The sequence below is a fragment of the Phoenix dactylifera genome, chromosome 7 (assembly GCF_051530095.1).
Source record: "Phoenix dactylifera cultivar Ajwa chromosome 7, Ajwa_hap1_PhDact_Kaust_v1.1, whole genome shotgun sequence".
Taxonomy (NCBI): domain Eukaryota; kingdom Viridiplantae; phylum Streptophyta; class Magnoliopsida; order Arecales; family Arecaceae; genus Phoenix; species Phoenix dactylifera.
In genome coordinates this window covers 29,005,058-29,024,598 of record NC_143196.1, presented here as the reverse complement: position 1 = coordinate 29,024,598, position 19,541 = coordinate 29,005,058, and the positions used below count along the sequence as shown (strand labels likewise).

At 36.3% G+C, this 19,541-nt stretch overlaps 1 protein-coding gene across 8 annotated transcripts; it reads right to left on the bottom strand.

Annotated features, from left to right (window-relative positions):
- Positions 1–668: 668 nt before the first annotated feature.
- Positions 669–18,882, bottom strand: ATH13 (ABC2 homolog 13). 8 transcript variants are annotated; one of them, XM_088701522.2, is made up of 21 exons: positions 18,100–18,882; positions 16,980–17,115; positions 15,277–15,443; positions 14,805–14,925; positions 14,550–14,650; positions 10,616–10,714; positions 10,034–10,144; positions 9,836–9,915; positions 9,620–9,689; positions 8,968–9,041; positions 8,781–8,850; positions 5,601–5,689; positions 5,398–5,522; positions 5,128–5,208; positions 4,983–5,043; positions 4,804–4,858; positions 4,611–4,709; positions 4,422–4,511; positions 2,041–2,100; positions 1,787–1,934; positions 669–1,381 (listed from the first exon to the last, which is right to left on the bottom strand). In XM_088701522.2, exons 1-20 carry the CDS (start codon positions 18,577–18,579, stop codon positions 1,818–1,820), a joined length of 2,286 nt encoding a protein of 761 aa, XP_088557648.1. In that variant the 5' UTR covers positions 18,580–18,882; the 3' UTR covers positions 669–1,381; positions 1,787–1,817. The 8 variants fall into 8 exon arrangements, with proteins under 8 accessions (XP_088557648.1, XP_008809510.3, XP_008809511.3 ...); XM_008811288.6 differs by having other exon boundaries at positions 669–1,300; XM_008811289.6 differs by having other exon boundaries at positions 669–1,297.
- Positions 18,883–19,541: the final 659 nt, after the last annotated feature.

The following is a 19,541-nucleotide window of genomic DNA, read 5'->3' as shown; positions in this document are numbered from 1 at the left end:
TCTGGTGATCATATTGGTAGCCAATGGATTATAGAACTGATCTCACAGTATTGCATTTACCAGAAGCTGTATTGTTTTGTGGATTTCCTAGTGTTTGACATGCATGATTGCATAAGATATTATGGCTATTATCTTAGTCCTTTGTGCTGGAAAACAGAGTTAATTTACTGTAGCCACCTAAAGTGCATCGTTCTGGCAATAAGAGAATGCATCAATGGTTGGAGATCTTAGCTTATTGGCAGTTGGACCAGGTTACTTGTAAATACTGCCTTCAGAGGGCTTGAGAGGTTAGAGATATCTGGGGATGGGCTGCTACTGCTTTATAGCTCATTGCCGACAAAACCCTTATTAGAACAAAAGGTTGGAGATACAAGACATGGAAGTGGAGGTGTCTCATCTTTTAGTTAAAAATGTCATTGATGGTTGAAAATCTGAAAGCTGATGTATTCACCCGGGAAGAGGGTGTTACTAGAATTATACACATGACTGAAAACAAACTGTAATGCTGCTGGCGTTCAAATCAAAAAGGCAACAGGGAATTTAAGAGATTTTCTTCAGTCACCCATCCAAAAATAAAATTCCAACCCCTTTAGATGTCATCTGGAAATTTTTGAGATTCGGCATAGAAGACCAACTTTTAAAGACGAAGTTTCATCAAATGTGGCACCTTTTGGCTTACAATGGTGTAACTCACATTAAAAGGAATTCCCTGGTACAATGCTTATTTAAAAACACTATCAATTGTAATCTTTTCCATCATATCTTGCTTCAGCTTCAAGAATAATTTTTCAGCTCCACTCAGTCACCCTCCATCAGCTCCATTTACTCTTAATAAAGTTGAGCCACAACCCACCCAAAGATACACCCTTTGGATTTCATGTAAACTGGAAATTAAAGAAATTTTACAGGCAAGTTCAACTTTAAAAGAAAATTTCGTAAGATTTAGGATCTTCTGGTATACAACCGTGTAACTCATTAACAGATATTCCTCATGCAACACTTGAGAATGCATGAATTGTAACCTGCTCCATCTGATCTTGCTTCAGCTTCAAGAATAATTTATTTTCAGGTTACTTCTCTTAGACAAACCAAAGCTTCTCCAAGTAATTTAAATAGTCCTGAAAAAATAGAGGTCTCCCATATGTCAAACCGTTCATCCAGTCTCCCATGTGTCAAACCATTCATCCATGGTCCAATGACCACCATCTCGAGAGCATCCAATCGACAACAATGACAAAGAGACATGGCGATGTTGCTGGGTTGGAAATTTTTTAATACATCTCCTAGCACATAGTGGCTGCTATAGAACAAGAGCTCAAAGGTTCAGCTAATCAGCAATAAGATGTAACTGAAGAACATTAAAGACTAATCAGTAGGATTTCTGCTCCAAAAAGAAACATTATAGGATCTCATTAGTACCCTCCCTCTTTAAGCACAACAAATAAAAATTCAAAAATAGGAAGCAGTTAAAAAGGAAGGTATTGGTTGCTTAACTCTGTCAAAATCATGCAAGAAAATATAGAGATTCGACCCCAAAAATATATGGAAGCATTAATATTTCACATACAGCAACAGGAGATAAAGCCATGGCATAATCTCTATACTCATGAATATTGAAATAATATATACATCTTCAACATGGCATATTCAAATTTCCACTTTAATAAGAGGTAATAACTAGAATACAAAATGGGAAAAAGAACGTAAAAAGAAGAGCAGAAAATGGAATAATAGTATAAATAGAGACAATGGGAAAAAACCTACACCTTAGCAAAAAAAAACTTACAAGAGTTATAGCATCAGTTAACCACTCTATGTCAAGCAGTGCCTGTTATCAATCTCTCCTGCTGATCCAGCCTTTTGACCTTGAGAATACCAAAGAGAACTTGCATTCCAAAAAAAGCACATAGAATGTATGCAGTCATAGCAGGCACCTACATGCATGGAGAATTTATTACAGAGAAAAAGTAAAAATGGTGATGGGCATATAAAAGATTGGTGCATTATAAAAGCAATTATTCTCTTGATAGATTTGCTTACTCGAATTGAATTAAGGTATAAAATTGTAGCAAGGTTTATTAAACTTCCTGCAACAATTGCCTGCCAATAATAAAGAGAACTTTTCAGATTGAATAAATTGTTGAATAGGAAAAGAAGAACGATTTACAACAAATCAAATTTCAGGTGCAAGTCCTGAGATTGCATAGTGCATGTTCAATGATAGTTTTAAGACTAGGAGCTGGGAAAAGAAGTTGCTAATTTAAAATTATAAAAGAAGCATCTTTCACAGAAAAGAGTAAGATGCCAGTATAAAATTCTTTCATGTCCAGATTTATAGTGGTCGGAGAGATTGCTTATGGACTTAAAATTGATCGTGTTGACCTCATGTTTGTGTGTAAAGATTCTTGGATGGTACTAATGAATGGAAATCCAAACAGCAAAACACTAACTTCAGATGCATCACCATACTGATGGAACTGATGCCACCATTTCATAGTTCACAGTATGCTGCAAGAAACCTACTTTCATTTCCATTATACATCTGCAGACAATCTAAATTTATTTTCAGCGTTGATTTTCAGCACCATCTTTTTTCCTTTTTCTTCTTTTGCAATTCCTTGTATTCCTATAATGTACTCTCTCAAACAGTATCATTCTAAGTTCTGTTACACCCTCTCTCAAAATTCTGATCTCTCCCTCCCTCCCACCCCCACCCCCCCACCCCCCACCCCCAAATACACACACAAAAACATCTCTTCCATCTAACTTCCCTACTCATCATATGTGCATGAACCCTCACAACTGTTCAACAATGTAGACCATACAACATTTTTGTCTTGTCCAGGTGCTCTGTTAACCCTATACACCAGTGCCACCTGTCTCAGCAGTCAGTCATCTAGTCCACCACTGAACAAAGAGCAGATCTCTATAACAAAGAGCGCTCCCCAAAAATTTTCAATTTTTCACGTCAAGGATCATCCCTGTAAATCTCTAATGCTCTTCCAAATAAAGGATTGACTGTACGGAACCTAGAGTTTCACATAAAATTTTCAGTTGTAAGGCCATCCCTGAAGGTCAAGGGTTGTAAAACAATCTTTCAGAGAAAGATTACTTAGGCTCCCATCTTCATATTCCACAAATTGTGAACCCAATCTATCCTGGCAAAAGCAAGCATTGGCAGGAGCCTGCCACAAAGGTAGCCACCAGGCTGAGAATCTTTAATTAGAGAATACTGTTCAAGATAACTGTTCACCAAGAAAAAGGATATCTGGCAGAACGTTTATCCTGTTTAATGCTGCATACAGAATATTTGCATATAGGCACACTTTCTTCTGATGACCTGGAAGAAGAAAATTTATTGAAGAAAACTTCAAGTTGAATTTCCAACTTATCAAAGAAACTTCATGATTCCTAACTTTATAAATGCCCCTTTTTTCACCTGTTACAATCATGGGAAAAATTAAAACTGTTTTGTGGAAAGAAAGGACTCTAGGTCACTTCAGCTGCCATTGCACCAGGCAGACGCTAGAAATAGGCCATGAAGACTGACCTGCTTTGAAATCCCACCAACCAGCTGCATGTGCAAAGAATTCTCAGTAACTTATACTATGGCACTCCTGCAGAATCTCAGGCACATAGGAAGTCCTTCATTATGGCCCTCGAATATACCCTCTCCTTTGTCTAGATTTAATTATATAAAAATAAGCCACCTAGCTCAGAAAGCCAATATCATTCATGTTCCTACAAAGCATGCCCTCCCAATGTTTAACTTTAACCTTCATCCAAAGCTCAATGATTGCTTGATCTTGTTTCATTCAATAGGTTTCATCACTTTTCATCACTCTCTCTACTTGCTACAGCTCGTTCTTCCCAACTTTAAAAGCTATTTTAGAGTTTTGATATGGATATTTACTCCATAATAGTAGCTATTACGTTTTAGGATCATTATCATCATCTTTTTCTCCTATAACTATCGCATGGTCCTCTGAAAGTATGCAATATAAGCTCAGCATGCTCTGTTGAAAGTATGCAAATATAAGCTCCAACTCATACTGCTCGTTTAACTCCACATCCGCAACCTTATTTTATATCATCATTTTTTTCCTCCTATAACTATAGCATGCTATGCTGAAAATATGCAATATAAACTCCCAAGTCACACCACTCATTTAACTCAACATTCATGACCTTACTTTATTTATTTCACATACGTGATTCCTATTAGTTTCCAACAATAGATCCATAAAACATTTCCTGACCTTATTTCGATACCTCACTGAGATGGTAACTTAGACTTCATAAGGGCATCTCACCCTCATATATGATTTTAACGGAAACATTATCTGTTTATTCAACAGATGAAAATGCAACAAGAAAATATAAAGCTCAGATATACAAGGTGAAATTTTAGGTTGACTCACATTTCCAATTGTTTTTTGGACAGCTGCAACACGTTGGAATGCTCGTTCAGATTCCAAAGTTCGCACCCGGAGCTTGAGATCACCTTTCTCCTGTATGATATTGCAACCAAGTCATAAGACATCAAAAGTGATGCTGCATCAAAACAATCTTAGAGAATGGTGACTGCACAATATTAACTTTAATCATACCAGACGTTGAATTATTTCTGCAAGTTTTTCAACTCTGTCAGCTTGTCTAAATATGTTATAGAATGCACGAGACTGTCGTTCCAATCTTTTCTTGAAGTCCTGCATAACGAAAGAGTTGATTAATGAAAATGTGAAACAGCGTCATTCTTTAGGACAGACCAGAGTGCATTTAAAAGTACTGCAAGAAACTTGCCTTGACAACAACTTCAAAACCAGCTTCTTGGAATCTTAACAATTCCAAAGCATAGCTACAAACATGGTGAGTGTAATTCAAGTTAGATCCAGAAGACACACATGTAAAAGAGAAAAAAAGGAGGAATCTTTGCGGCCTGTAGTTAACAAAAGATATTTAAGAATATCATAAAACCATACGGTTTGGCAATCTCTGTAATATCAAATCTTGGGTCAAGTCCCTTCCCTATCCCATCCAATACTGCATAGAAGAGATTCACCAACTTTAAAATGATAATAAAATAAAATGAACCACAATTATCAATCTGTTTCCTTAATTTTAGACCTGAAAATGCTCTAACAACAAAGGTGAAAGTGGCTGGAAAGCGGAAAGGTTGATCGGCAGCAATTGCCAAAAGATCTTCTCCTGCAAAATTAGATGATACTTGAGCACCGAATAATTGAGAATTATAAAGTGCAGATCACATAAGTTGTCTAAATTTTGGTGTATATTAAACCTAAAGTTGTGTTTGTGATTGCTTGGAAATAGTTCAAGCAATTGAGGGTGTAGAAGAGTCAAAGTCCAGGTTACGTGAATGAAGATCAAATGCATTACCTATAGCAGCTAGCCTTTGCTTCTTCTTTTCTAATCTTTCCTCTCTGCTTAATGGTTTCTTGAATCCAAGTTCGGTGGTTGCCATCTCTCTCTCTTTCCTTTGTGCTGCAAGACGCTCTTCAAAGCTGCAAGCATATATCAATCAGAAAGGATGATTTTAGAATTACAGTTTATATAGTTTAACTTGGATTATGGAAAATCACCTATTAAGAAAGAACTGTGCTGTTCTTCTGACAGCAGTCATATCTCCAGTAGGAACAAGGACACCCATTTGAATCATTGCTTGCAGCACCTGCGTGTAAGACATGTTTGTGAGTGAGGTTGGATATTCAATATCCCAGTTAATTATCAAGAATATCGCCCCAAAGACCCACTACAATTAATTGCAAAGAAACAAGGTACTCAATAGTACATCCAGAAAGCAATCTTATGAATGGTTTACCCAAATCTATACTATCATCCAGAGTCCAAATACACAAGAAGAGTCTACCAAGAAGCAAGAACAAAAATAGAAGCATCCTTACAATACATCCACTTGGAGATATATCTTCTCTTTAAAGAAATAATGTTCTAATTAATGTTTTAAGTCTCACCATCAACCCCTATACCAGAATCTTATTGGTATGATAAACCCCCATATCATCACATGTTACACTGTTGGAATCAGCACAGCACCCATGTGTTAGTACCATGTTCGCCATCTCAGTACCAGACCCTATACCGAGACCATAATATTACAGTATCGATATACGGTACGGTACGTGATGGTAAGGTATACCGAATGTCGGTATGGTACAAAACTGCATACCGGTTTGGTACCTATACAGTATAGTACCCTCGGTATAGTACAGTACGGTACTAGCCGGTACGAAGTTGCAGTAAACCTGCATATCATACCAGGTTGGTAGGGGTGGATTAGTATTTAAAACCTTCTTCTAAGAAAGATCACATAGAATAACAGAAAAATATCCACTTTGAGAAGGCACTTTGAAGACCTCCAAAGTAAACACCCTTGAGGAGACAACTTCCTACCTTCTTATTGTTGTATCCTTCTTCCTTTAACATCAATTTTTCCAATTTCTATCTAAAGATTTGACCTATCCTATATTAAACCCTAAACTTAGTTATAATTTAGTCTTCTACCTGCATGAATCTCCTTGAAGGACTCCAATGTAGCCACTAGCTTCATTATCACATCTTGAACATGAGATCTACAAGCTTTGTACTGCTGCCACTGTAACTTGGGCACTGAAGCATTGTCAGCAGTCATTCTAGGATTTAGAGTTTCAGCCACCCTACTTACTAATGTCCACCTTAATGCCCCTATCAATCATGAGAATATCCACTGGTTCTCTTAAGCTTCTTAAGATTCCTTTGCAAACTATGGTCACTGTTGTATTAGTAACTTCAACCTCAGACTCCCTACTTACACTCAAAGATGACTCTACATCTTGGTCTCATACATAACTCCATCAATCAACCATAGGCGACCCAAATTCCAAACCTTTCCCTAAATAGAGATCTCATATTCAATTTCAACTTGCTTCAACTTGGAATTGCACTGGCACATATGGCCTGATGAAAAACTAATGAGCATCCACTTCTCTGCATAAAGATAAAAGATACAATGATTTCATAGCTATAATAACAACACAATACTGGACAAGATTTTTCACATATTTAGATGAAATCAAGTTATGTCTCCAATCCAAGACAAGAAGAGAATCCAGTACGTAGACAGAATACAACTAGAAAGCACCCCACAATCCTTTATTCCTTTGATGCACTAAAGCATCTCCCTTGGAAGAAGTGTTCTTGCCTTAGCCAAGAAATCAAAAAATAAAATGATAGATTACCAATATATAAGAATTTTTGAAGAAGATCTCCCAAGAATAATACCACTAAGAAGAGAACATTCTTCCTATTCATCATCACATCCTTTTTCATATCATAGCTCTTTGATCTCTAACAAATCAAACCACCGCCTCTCAGATTTCAGACCCTCCTAGGGTTCTCTTTTATAGCTTGTTTTAGTTGCACATAAACTTTCAGAAAACTCTTAATCAGATAATCTACTGATCTAGCTTCATTCAAGGGTTTCTCAACATGCAAGCCACTATATTATGAAATCATATAATCTCTAAAGTCAACATTGCCTTAGCTGTAGCAAGGCAGTCGACATAACTAAATTGTTTAATCCAGTGGGTTCCACATGCACGCACACCAAGAAAAAAAAGGTGTACTATTCAACAATTATGGCAAACCACCATATCTAGAAGAAGTTAAATATTCTTTATGATAAAGGAGTAAATAAGAGAGCCCATAGGAGTAGTCTCACAGAACTAAAACCCAATGAGTTTAGAAATATGATCCTTCTTTGATGAAATTGTTTTGCTCTCAATGAAACGTGCAGTATATGTAATCCAGCTATGTGATGAATGACAGTAGCTTGCCTCTCTCTTAGGATCTCAAGAGACATCCAGCACATGTACAACCATATAGGTTATTTGCCTTATATATAGTCATACATCCAGTGTTTATAGATCAAATACAACTTACTATGCTAACTACAAAGGATAATTATAAATAAAAAGATAATGAAGATATCAATTAAGAATCAGGTTTAAACAAAATTAGAAAGACTTTAGTTTATTAGAAAGAGGTAGAGGATATATCATGACCGTGGGCTGCCATAATGCCCCAAACTGCCCTGTACAGAGCGTACTATACCATACTAGGTCGGAGCTAGTATGAAACTCGTGTGCATGTCGGTATAGACCTCGTATTGACCTGTACTGAGGCATACCGACCCGTACAAAGATGTGCCAAGACATACCGAGATAAAAGGTAAGAAAAATAGCTCGAGAGCTGTTTGAGTATGGGGCGCATGTCATTCACGTGCTGCTTAACTCAACCCTCCAATGTTTCATGGAACACATTAAAGATTACTGCCACCTCGTTACCTTAACTTCCAGTTATTTTTTCGTCTATCAGTTGCTGAAATATTGTGGAATGCCAAATTCGGCATTCTTGTCTCCATTTTGGGGCACTCTTCTCAAAGGAACCATTTGTCATATTTTGTAATAGGAATATCCAAAAAGTAGGGAAAACGTAGACTAAACAATCTCAATTTGAAACCAAGAAGAGAGAGTCCCAGACACAAAATATAATCTCATACAAATAAAGCTTCAGGATGACCTAACATCAGAGCTTCTAAAAGCTAATTGTATCAAGAAGAAATTTACTTTTCAGATTGCAATTGTGAAAGCAAAAGCTCCAGCATTTTTTTTCATTTTTCGTATCTGTAGCATGATGTTATAAAATATTGGTGAAATTCATTATATATTATATATGTATTCTATACAAGGTTCAAGGCAACTAACCTTGTCTGGGTCTTTCTCATAAACTCCATAGAATGTTTCAAGCAATCCTTCCCTGATATTGGGACTTATACTGCAAAATTGTTGATACAGATAATTATTACAAGATGCAGAAGGCATCACAACATTCAACATCTTTGAAAAGAGCATTAGAAAATTATGTATACACAACAAGGATATCAAAAACAACCTTCCCATCATTCCAAAGTCATAGAAGATGAGCCTTCCGCCATTGACATCATCCACAGCAATATTTCCAGGATGCTGTAATGACAAAACATATTTGCTGAACAATTTAGTCGGTTGCTCAAAATTAAATAAGAAAATATTGATCTGCCATCCCAACTTTTTCTTTTTTCCCTTAATGCTCCAGAAATTAGCAGAACTTTTTTTCCAGTTCATGTCTAGATATTTGTCAATTATATGCAACATGCTGTCATACAGCAGAATTTTCTCCAAAAAATCTCACTGTTGATTCATAGACCATATCCAAAATGAAATAGATAAGTAAACATTCCTCTTAGAAGATGGATAGACCAGAATTAAATGATGTATGTATTCCAGAACTAGTTTCATAGAAAGTGTAGGAAGAAATGATTGTACTAGCAGCTAACTTCCTTACACAGGACCAATCATTTACAAATTTATTTATAAATTAGCATTAAAGAGCTTCCAGCTCATCCAGTTTCTTTTTAATGCTACGTATCGATTTTTCTTTTTGTTTTCTCATAATTTCATAATAGTTTTTATCTGATTACCTTCTCATTTGAATATAAAGGAATCTATAAGAAACATGTACTGATTATGAATTACGATGAATCTACAAAATGCAAACTACTCACCGGGTCAGCATGGAAAAATCCATGAGATAAAATCTGTTCCAGATAAGACTCAACAGCATATCGGCCCAACCTGCAAAGAAAGGATGCCAAGATCAACTTCAACTCCTTATGGGAAGCAAATCACAATCATATTGGACACTAATACCCAAATAATGCTGGGTGCTACATTATCCCTCTATATATCCAATTGGAATAAATGTATCCTGTGCCTAGTACCTTTGTCGATCAACACCCAACTGATCTAATTGTTTTATCCTGTTTATTTTAATTCCTGGAACATATTCCATTGTCAGTACCTGCAATGAAGTTAAAAACTGTTCAACTAACATATGGAGTGGATGGCCTCTTTTTTTTTTTTTTGTTTAGTTGGTACTGTGTCTCCTCATGAATACTAAAAGGTCTGAAGAGAAGAACCTGCGGTGTGGTATACTCCCAGTATACATTTGGCACCTTAACATATTCCATATCTTTAAAGTTCTCGGCGAACCTTTCTGCATTAGCTGCTTCTTTGGTATAGTCTATCTCCTGAAAAAAGCCATCAGAGTAAGATATATAAAATGCTGATATAGCATCCAATATTTGAAAACAAGTCTAAGAGGCATGTAAAAGAGATAATTTTAGTACTTTACAGGCTCCAATGAAGAAAGCATAAAGGCTAAATCCAGAAATGACACATATGCCAACATGCACCAGCATAGAAAATTCAATTACTTTTGTGGGTAGAACTAGTCTCAGAATATATGCAACTGATCTGGTAATGTGAATTGAGTTCTACATGAACTAAAACCTCAGTCAAAATGTCAAATATTAATTTACAGATAGATATTTAATCTATATATAGCTTTTTGAATGTCTAAAGTCTCAGTTAAGGTGATCAAGCTGAACAGTCTAATAATTAAAGGGAATGATTTGCACAAGTGGCACAGATATTTTAGCTGTAGTCAGCAAATAAAGGTTATGAGCCATTACAATGACAAAGACAAGGAGAAAAGTAACCTGATATAGCACACTGGCACACTCATCATAGATAGCAACCCAGTCTCTCTTTGCTCCATCTGACTTTGGATCCACCTTCTGAAGGTATTCGGCTATTACCTGGAACGGCCACATTTATTACATATTGAACAAGAAAGCTAGTTGCAGCCGGATAGCCTAAAAACATCTGATTTTATTTATAGCCACGGTCCACTAATGAATGCATAAACTTCTGATTCCTTATTATAGAATTTAGACATGAATTGCTATTAATTGATTAAAGCTTCATTTTATTTTACAGGAGTGTACTTTGCTTGTCATATCAAGCATGACGTTTAAATTCAATGCCAACAAAAAACACATATCTAGTCCACAGGCATTAGATTGCCTGCGATCTATCCACCAAAAAAAATGATAATTTGTGGATGGCATACATGCAATAAAGAAAGTCCATTATATTTAGTAAAATGCCAAAAACATGGCAATAATTAAGGCCCTGTTTGGGGGAGCTGTTGGCAGTAGAGCTGTTGGAAGTAGAGCTGTCTGAAGTAGAGCTGTTATAAAAAGCTGTTTGCTGTTTGGTAACTACATTCGTAAAGTGCTGTGGTACTTTGTTTTGTGTTTGGTAAACAAACTGAGAAAGTACTTTTGTATGACAAAATTACCATAAAGGATATTGCATAGTATTATACAACATAACATAATAAAACATAACATAAATTAATACATAAATATACGATATAGTATAATATTATTGTAATATAAAATAATATTATGTTAATATAACATAATAGTAATATAATTATTAGAGTAAATTAATATTTGGTAATATAACATAATATTAAATTATTTAACATAACATATTAATGTATTATGATATAATGTAATATATATTATATTTATAGTATAATACAATAATAAAAGTATAAAATATTATAATTATTAGTATAAATTAATTTCTCATAATATAACATAATATTAAATTATTTAAAATAACATATTAATGTATTATAATGTAATGTAATATAATACAATATTTATAGTATAATACAATAATAAAGGTATAAAATATTATAATTATTATTATAAATTAATTTTCCATAATATAACATAATATTAAATTATTTAAAATAACATATTAATGTATTATAATGTAATGTAATATAATATAATATTTATAGTATAATACAATAATAAAGATATAAAATATTATAATTATTAGTATAAATTAATTTTTCATAATATAACATAATATTAAATTATTTAACATAACATATTAATGTATTATGATAATATGATATTATATTTATAGTATAATACAAAAATAAAGGATTAAAATTTTTTTCTTCTAAAATATGGTTCAAGAGATGCATACAAAAATTGAAAAGAAAAATACCTTTTTCTTACGGAAGGGAGTATGACGGCTAGGGTTCTTGGCTCCAGCAGATTTTTAGGTTTATAAAGGGACAAACTATGTAATTATGTTATTTTAATATGGGCATTTTTGTCAAAAATACAGCTTTCCGAAAAAGCTGAAACGGCTTCCTCCCAAAAGCTCCAAATTGGAGCTTCCTCCCAAAAGCTGTTTTCAGCTTCCCGCAAAAGCTAAAACAGCTTTTTGAAAAATTTACCAAACACAGTTTTTCATCTAAAAGTACTTTTGGAGGGCCAGAAAGTGCTTTCTGGCCCTCCAAAAGCTCCCCCAAACAGGGCCTAAATAGATTCTCAACATATCCATGCTTTCAGTTTCTGACATCTATAATTTATCAGACATTGAGAGCCATGCCCATGGCCTGTAGAAATAAGCTGCCATGTGATTGGAAAAGCATTAGACACTATCAATTCAACTCTCTTAATAAATATGATTTAGGCATTGAAGTTTAGCACAACCACAATAGTATAACAACATATCAATAAAAAAGATAATTTTCTTTCCTATGGGTATGTAATAAAATATCTGAACTTTTAAGAGGATAAAAAAAGAGCTGGTAAAACCTCGTAATTGTTCATGATCATGAAGTCCTAGAAAAGTTATAAATCATGTTTTACAAGCTAAAAAAACAAGAATTTAAGTGTCACTTGCACCAGGTATGTCAGCCAGTGGCTAGCATGGCAAGGAAACTGAGAAAAAAATACAAAGAAGTGTCCAGTGATGGTTCTAGCATGACACGGTATTACCAGCCAGCATAGACTCGTACAGGGCCGGCACCTCAAACCATGTGAAAACCAAGTCATAACTCCTGGGATCTATTACTAGATTGTAATCATCAAAATTTTGCACAGAATGTGTATGCATTTTCTATTCAAATAGAATAAAGTTGTGTGATATGTATGAATACTCAAAAACAACATATATGCATCAAGCCAATCTCAACTAGTCCGACCTACATAATAAATTCACAGTGGATCTAGAAAATGACAAGTTCCTTGGGTAATAACTATTAAGATAAAGCTCAAAACCAAAAATTTATGTCTTGCGTGACTTTTGATCTCAACATATATTGCATTTATTAACAAATGTATCTTCCAATTGAAAAGCGAAATCAAATCAATACATGTTTTGAGCTTCTTACTATAAAGTGTATGTTAAACACTGTCCAGGGTACCATAGGTCTCCACTTTTATGGCCCTCCTGCAAAATCTTCAGTCCTCCTTACTAACAGGACCCGGTAACCACTATGACACCCAACCACCACCCCCATTGTACTAAACTTCATTTTTTTTCCAGGCAAATCATAAGCTAGCAATACTATTTTCATATTTTACTCTATCACTCCAAGTAATCATCCACATTCTCATTTCAATCGTGCTCTTATATGTGAGAAACAATTGGAAAAAATAAATCATATTTTTATCCACATTAATGTTAGGTCTTCCCTCCATTGTTCAATCCTTCTATACACCTTAGAACCTCCATCATTATGTCCTCTGTCCTTGCAATCTCAAGTCTCCACTATGATAGTCACTTGTACATTGCCATCAGTTATATAAATACCTGCCTGTCCTGGTATTACCACTTCCAACTTAGGGCCTGTTTGGGAGAAACCTACCCGATTTGGAGGTATCAGCTGGGGAAGAGGAGCCAGAGAAGAAGAGATGGCATCCAGAAGAGCTGTCATGGGGTCGTGGGGCCCAATCCACATGGGCTTAAAAACAACTCTCGAGGTATTTTTCTATTTATCCTATAGGGAACAAGCACCGTGACCCACAATGGCTCTCTTGGGCACCATCTCTTCTTCTCCCGCTCTTGTTCCCCAGCCAATCCCACCGGATCCACGAGGTTTTCTCCCAAAAAGACCCTTCGGATTAATATTGACCAAGGATGCATTTTAAGAACTCAATTGTGTCAACTCAATAAAAATAGAAACTTGCACTGCACACAATGGGACTTCTAAAAACCTCCCGAGGATTGGAAAATTAACAAAATAACTCTTGTTGTACACACCACATTATTAAAGAATTACACTATGTTGAAAAAATAAGCTCATACTACATGCAAGATTAAGGCATGTAAAATGCAAGCAATTATATTTTAATGAAATGAGCATCTAAGTTATAAGAATGAATCCTATTCAATGTTTTAAAGATACCTAACATGGTCGGGATTTAAAAAGGACAAAATATTTCTAAGATATTCAGAGTATCCATCAACAAAGTTTTGTACCTTTACGTGACATTGAGTGCCAAGGACCAGAACAGCATGTTTATTCAGTCCAGCACAACTAATATGAGCAGATATGCCACACCTTATAACTTGGTTTACGTATAGTTTAATAGAAGAGAGGAAACCAATAAGAAATGACTTAAAAGATACAGCTATGAAGGACATGGCTTTTGTGATATGCAATTTAACATAAACTTCAATTAGGGAGGGCTGGTTCCTACGGTAGTGAAATATGAACAAAAGAGTATATCAGGGAGAAAATACACATTTTGCACTACTTAGATTACTAACCCGTAGATTCTTCAGATCAATATCAAAAAGTTCCTTTAGACTAGGTCTTTGTACTTTAATCACAACTTGCTTCCCCTTTAAGCTTGCACGATGCACCTGGCCTGCCAGAAAGAAATACATTATGATTATTGCTCAATTTTTGTATGACCTATATAAATATGTAAAAATAATAATTTTTTAAAAAAATGAAAAGTTTTTTATTTCAAAGCCTCATGCTTCTTCACTCTGTTATCTAAAAACTACTCATGATATTACCAAGGCTTGCAGCAGCCATAGGTTCATAATCGAAATGGTCAAAAATATCGTCCAAAGATGCTCCAAGTTCTTCTTCAATTATTGACACAGCAGTTTCCGAGGGGAAAGGAGGAACTTGATCCTGCAGAATTGTGTGCGTGTATAAATAATTAGTATTGAGCATTGATACAGATATTTTTTTATTCAACAAATTGTTCTAAGTTCACCTATTCTTCAACACTCTATTGTAGATTATATTTTTCTACAACTTATAGTGACGTTTTTTGTCATTCTATTGGAGATTATATTTTTCTTATTTTTACATAATATGATAAATAGGCCAGAATAAGTTGAAGATAAGGTTAATATACAATGATGCATATGGAAAGTTAATAACATAAGAGTATATATTTGATGTGTCAGAAGCAGATCATGCAAAACCATGTTATGGTGTAAAATGTGCACAAAGAGAATGGTCATTTAAAATATTGACCTGAAGCTCAGACAATTGGTCCACATATTCCTGTGCCAAAATGTCCACCCTTGTAGAAAATTGCTGCCCTATTTTAATAAATGTGGGGCCTAATCTTAAAATACTTTCCTTTAACCACTTAGCAAGGGCTTTCCGCCTTATAACTTTTTTTGCCTCTGTCATTCCTCCTGCACATTGAAAACTTGTATATTTAGACATGCAGCAATTAAATTGCATTGTTTAAGATCATGATAGTTCACATTATCATATTATCATAAATAATCAAAAATCATATAAGTATAAAAACATTAGTTCATTATGGAATAATTTTAACTATTTTACATAGAAGAGTTGAAAAAAAATGGTCATTTTATCTTAAATTGCGAAGCATTCTAAAAATAACTGAGCCTACAGAACATACATGTCCTTCACCATCTAATGGCAAAAAAATATTCAAGTACATATCTAATGAACTTCACTTTCTATAATAATTTTATTATCACTGTCAGATATTACATTTTCTGCAATACTCATATAGTTCATTTTGCAAATATTTCTTGTCCTACTTGAAAGAGAGCTTGTGGTTATGATTTTGTCTATGCATCTTATTAAAATGAATCTGATTACAAGAGCAGTTCTCCCCCATTCTTATGATATTAATATTTGTAATATCAAGATCGCAAAGACCATTGCAGCACTGGACCCTAGTACAGTCTACTACTTCAATGTTTCTGCTGTACTTTTCCTCTTGCTACCTTGCAGATCTAACATTACAGGTAGACCCAAAACATGCATGCTTGCAGATAAGGATTTACAAAGCAGCCCCAAATAATTGGAGCAAGGCTTCACGGTTATGGTTATGGCTAACTCACAGATCTTAGAAACGTGTGAGCATGCCTTCCTCTAAGTCATTGTTTTTAGTGCTGCATACCATATAAAATAACAAGAAGCATGTCACATATATCTAAGGTTTGTATGAGCACTTTGAATACAGTATGTCCTATAGAATGGGTGGAAAATACTATCAGCTCAGAAGCCTATGCACATACCATCTTAAGTTCTCTTCCCCGAACATCCTTGTCAATGAACTTTCTCATTCTGTGGTTAAATCCCTAATAACAAGTTCACATGCTATCCATTAGTAAACTATGGTGAGCCACATCATACTAATCTCGTTATGTAAGACTAAACTTCACGCCAATTATTTGTTTCATCACGGTTCAATAATCTAAAATCAGATTGTTAGTTGAGATGCATTCCGTGTTCAAAGCTGCACCTGTTTAACAGTTGTACATGATTCCTAGCTTCTTTTGTCTATACCACTTACCATTGTCAACATGACTCTATCTAGATCATCTTAACATAATAAGTGTAATACTCTTCCTCGTCTCACATGTTTTCAGTCATAGGTTAACTTTAAAGCAAAGGAATAGGGAGAAGGGAAGGGGCACAAAAAGCTGTGCTTTGTGATCTATTTTACTTTGTGATCACACTTTGTGTACGTTCTTTACCAGTTGCCTGGCACCTGCTCTTACGTTTGCTTCTAATCCCACACCTACATCAGACAACTAATGCTAATAAATGCATGAATGCTCAAAGGGTCAGACAGTAGCATGAATTACAGTTTCCATTCCAGCATCAAGGCATAAGATCTTTGCCATATCAAAAGAATTTATCCTGAAATTTTATGGTACAGCTTTTCAACTATGACTTAAGAAACCTACCTCGGTAAGAGAATTTCTGATTGTCAAGCCAAGCCTTAAAAAGAAATGTGAAAACAAACCCCCAAATTTCCAAAGTTCTTTGGATTGTAGAATATGTTTTGAATCTGTTCCACCGTCCACCAGGTGCAACAGACACCTGCCAAAGACAACAAAAGTAACTGTATTTAAAGAGGTGAGAAAAAAGGAAGTAGCTTGAACTCATTATTTTTAAATTGGTGAACTATGATGACAGATATCAACAAGAATCCTACGAGGTCTAATATGAGATGAACAAACAAAGAAAAACAGAACTGTGCAACAAAGTCATGCTATGTTGTAGGTGATCAGAGATAGAGCTGAAAAGGCCTTCTTACTCGTATTTTTTTCCTTTACATGAGACTTCAAATCACGATTGCAATATTAGTTTTTTTTTTCTATTTTTTATGAGATAGTTACAAACAGTTTCAAAGTTCTAGCTTCTTCAGGCTCAGACATATGAGGTGATAAGTGAAATCCAAGATTATTTCTTTCCATGCTCAAATGATAAAATAAGAAAAAAGAGGTCAGGGACAGCAGAAAGCGGAAATGATTATGCAACAGCAAATCTTTCTCATGTCTTCAAAGCAAACTTAAGAAGGATTCTTAATATGTATATACACCTTCCTTCATGCGAATCCACCTTTGGATGAATCAAGTTCGGATCTCTTTGAGATCTGTGCGCTGGGTTATCCAATGGTGGTTTGGCCCGAGGAAAAGTGAATCCTTCTTTTGCGCAAAAGATACAAACCGGTATATATATATGACCCTCATGATCAATATAAAAGATTTGGAACTCGGAGTATCATGCAGTAACGCATCCATTTTGATAGCAGCCATAGAGCCCCAATTTTTGAAGTTAATGGAAGGTAAAAGCTATCAGCAGGTTTAGATCTTTAATCAACCAAAATTTGACACCATGTGCTTTTTTTGAGGAAAATGCGCTCAATAGTAGATTTTTTCCGAAAAAAGTTCCAATTACGGGTAACAGAACATGATGATGAACAATTTTTTCAGGTAATTCAAATACTAGTTCACCATTTTGTTTCTTCTTGATGAAGCTATAAAGTTTATGTAAAGAGTAAGTACTAACAAAAGAGTCTACCTGGGCTTCCTGTCCGGCCTTCTTAAACCAAGCTTCCTCCTTCCCAATCTCTTCAACCCTCTTCTTCCTGCTCTTCTCCGCCGAAACCTCATCCACCACCTCCCCGATGGTTCCATTCCCACCAACATACTTCACCAAGCTCCCATTACTCGCTCCATTCCCCTCCAAATACGCATCCAAACTCCCATTCGTACTCGCGGACACAACCTCATACCCGAACCCACCTCCATTCCCATTGCAGCTATACCCATCCAACTCCTTCCCCACTGAATCCTCTCCCTTCTCCTTCCCCGAGATCTCAGTAACCGCAACCCTCTCCTCAGAGACCGATCGGAGAACTATCCATGACGGCGCCAGGCGGCGAAGGCGACTCTGGAACTGATACCTGAGAAGCGGAGCATGGAGCCTCCGGCCGGAATCCGGCCGGAGAAAGAGGAGCTCTTGGAAGGCGGGAGGAGAGGTGGCGAGAGAGAGCGCCATTGCTAGGGTTTTAGACGGTGTGGCGGGGATCCGGCTAGGGTTTCGATCGGTTCTTGGATCAAAAACCCTATAGATTGGATTTCATGGCGGTGGAGTGGGGTGGAGGAGCGAGAGAGTAGGGGGAAAACGGGAGGGGAAGTACAAGGTCGGGGAGGAGAGAAGTGGTTGGGTTTCTGCCACGTGGCACAGCGGAGGGATGAGAGTTTCTCGGTATCGTGCTTCCCATTGGCTCCTCAGGTTCGATGTCGTACGCCGCCGCCGTGGCCACAAGTTCGGAGGCTGTTCGTAATCGTCGGGGTGGACAAAAAGGTACGCCACCCAAACCATTCACCAAATATACTATCCTCGATGTGGCGATCGATGAATGGTCCAGCTTCTGCGAATAACATCGATTCCCCTCGAATTACACCAATTCTTTAATTCCACGTTGGATTGACACCGGCTTTCCGAATTGGGCCGCGTAATATTGTCGTCAATGACGCGGACAAAATTGGAGCCAATCGTTCCGCGTCCCGCTGCAGGACCACGTTTACAGAAGGCCATCCCGAAAACGCCGGCCCTCCGGGGAGAAGTGATGCACGGAAAATGCTTCGAGGCCCAAATTAACGAACAAAAGTACTTTTCTTCGCAGCTTTCGTGCCACGTGGAACATGAAACTGGTAGTTTAACTCCATCATGCATCAGATTACGGCGAAAAATTATCCTGCACGCCACCGATCACAATGGCTGCTGGTTTTTGCGCACTTAATAAACGAGGTCTCCAGAAATAAGCGATTGTGATCGTAGCCACGTGGTGCATGCAGGAATTAGTTCTCCGTCGTAGCCCCCACCGTGCGCTAAATGTGAGTGAAATATAATTTGGTACCGTAACATACTTTGGTTCCAGGAATGGGTCCCATGGCACTGCCTGGATGTATGAGCAGCTGAAGCAAACCGAGTCCGCACTCTGGACTTATTCGTGC

Excerpts from the sequence above, each read along its gene's own strand:
- ATH13 (XM_088701519.1), bottom strand. The coding sequence starts at position 18,579 with ATGGCGCTCTCTCTCGCCACCTCTCCTCCCGCCTTCCAAGAGCTCCTC. Across the intron at positions 9,690-9,835 it reads TTGGGTGTTGATCGACAAAG|GTTGGGCCGATATGCTGTTG; the intron begins GTACTAGGCACA and ends CTTTCTTTGCAG. Across the intron at positions 5,209-5,397 it reads GCAAAGGCTAGCTGCTATAG|GAGAAGATCTTTTGGCAATT; the intron begins GTAATGCATTTG and ends CTAATTTTGCAG.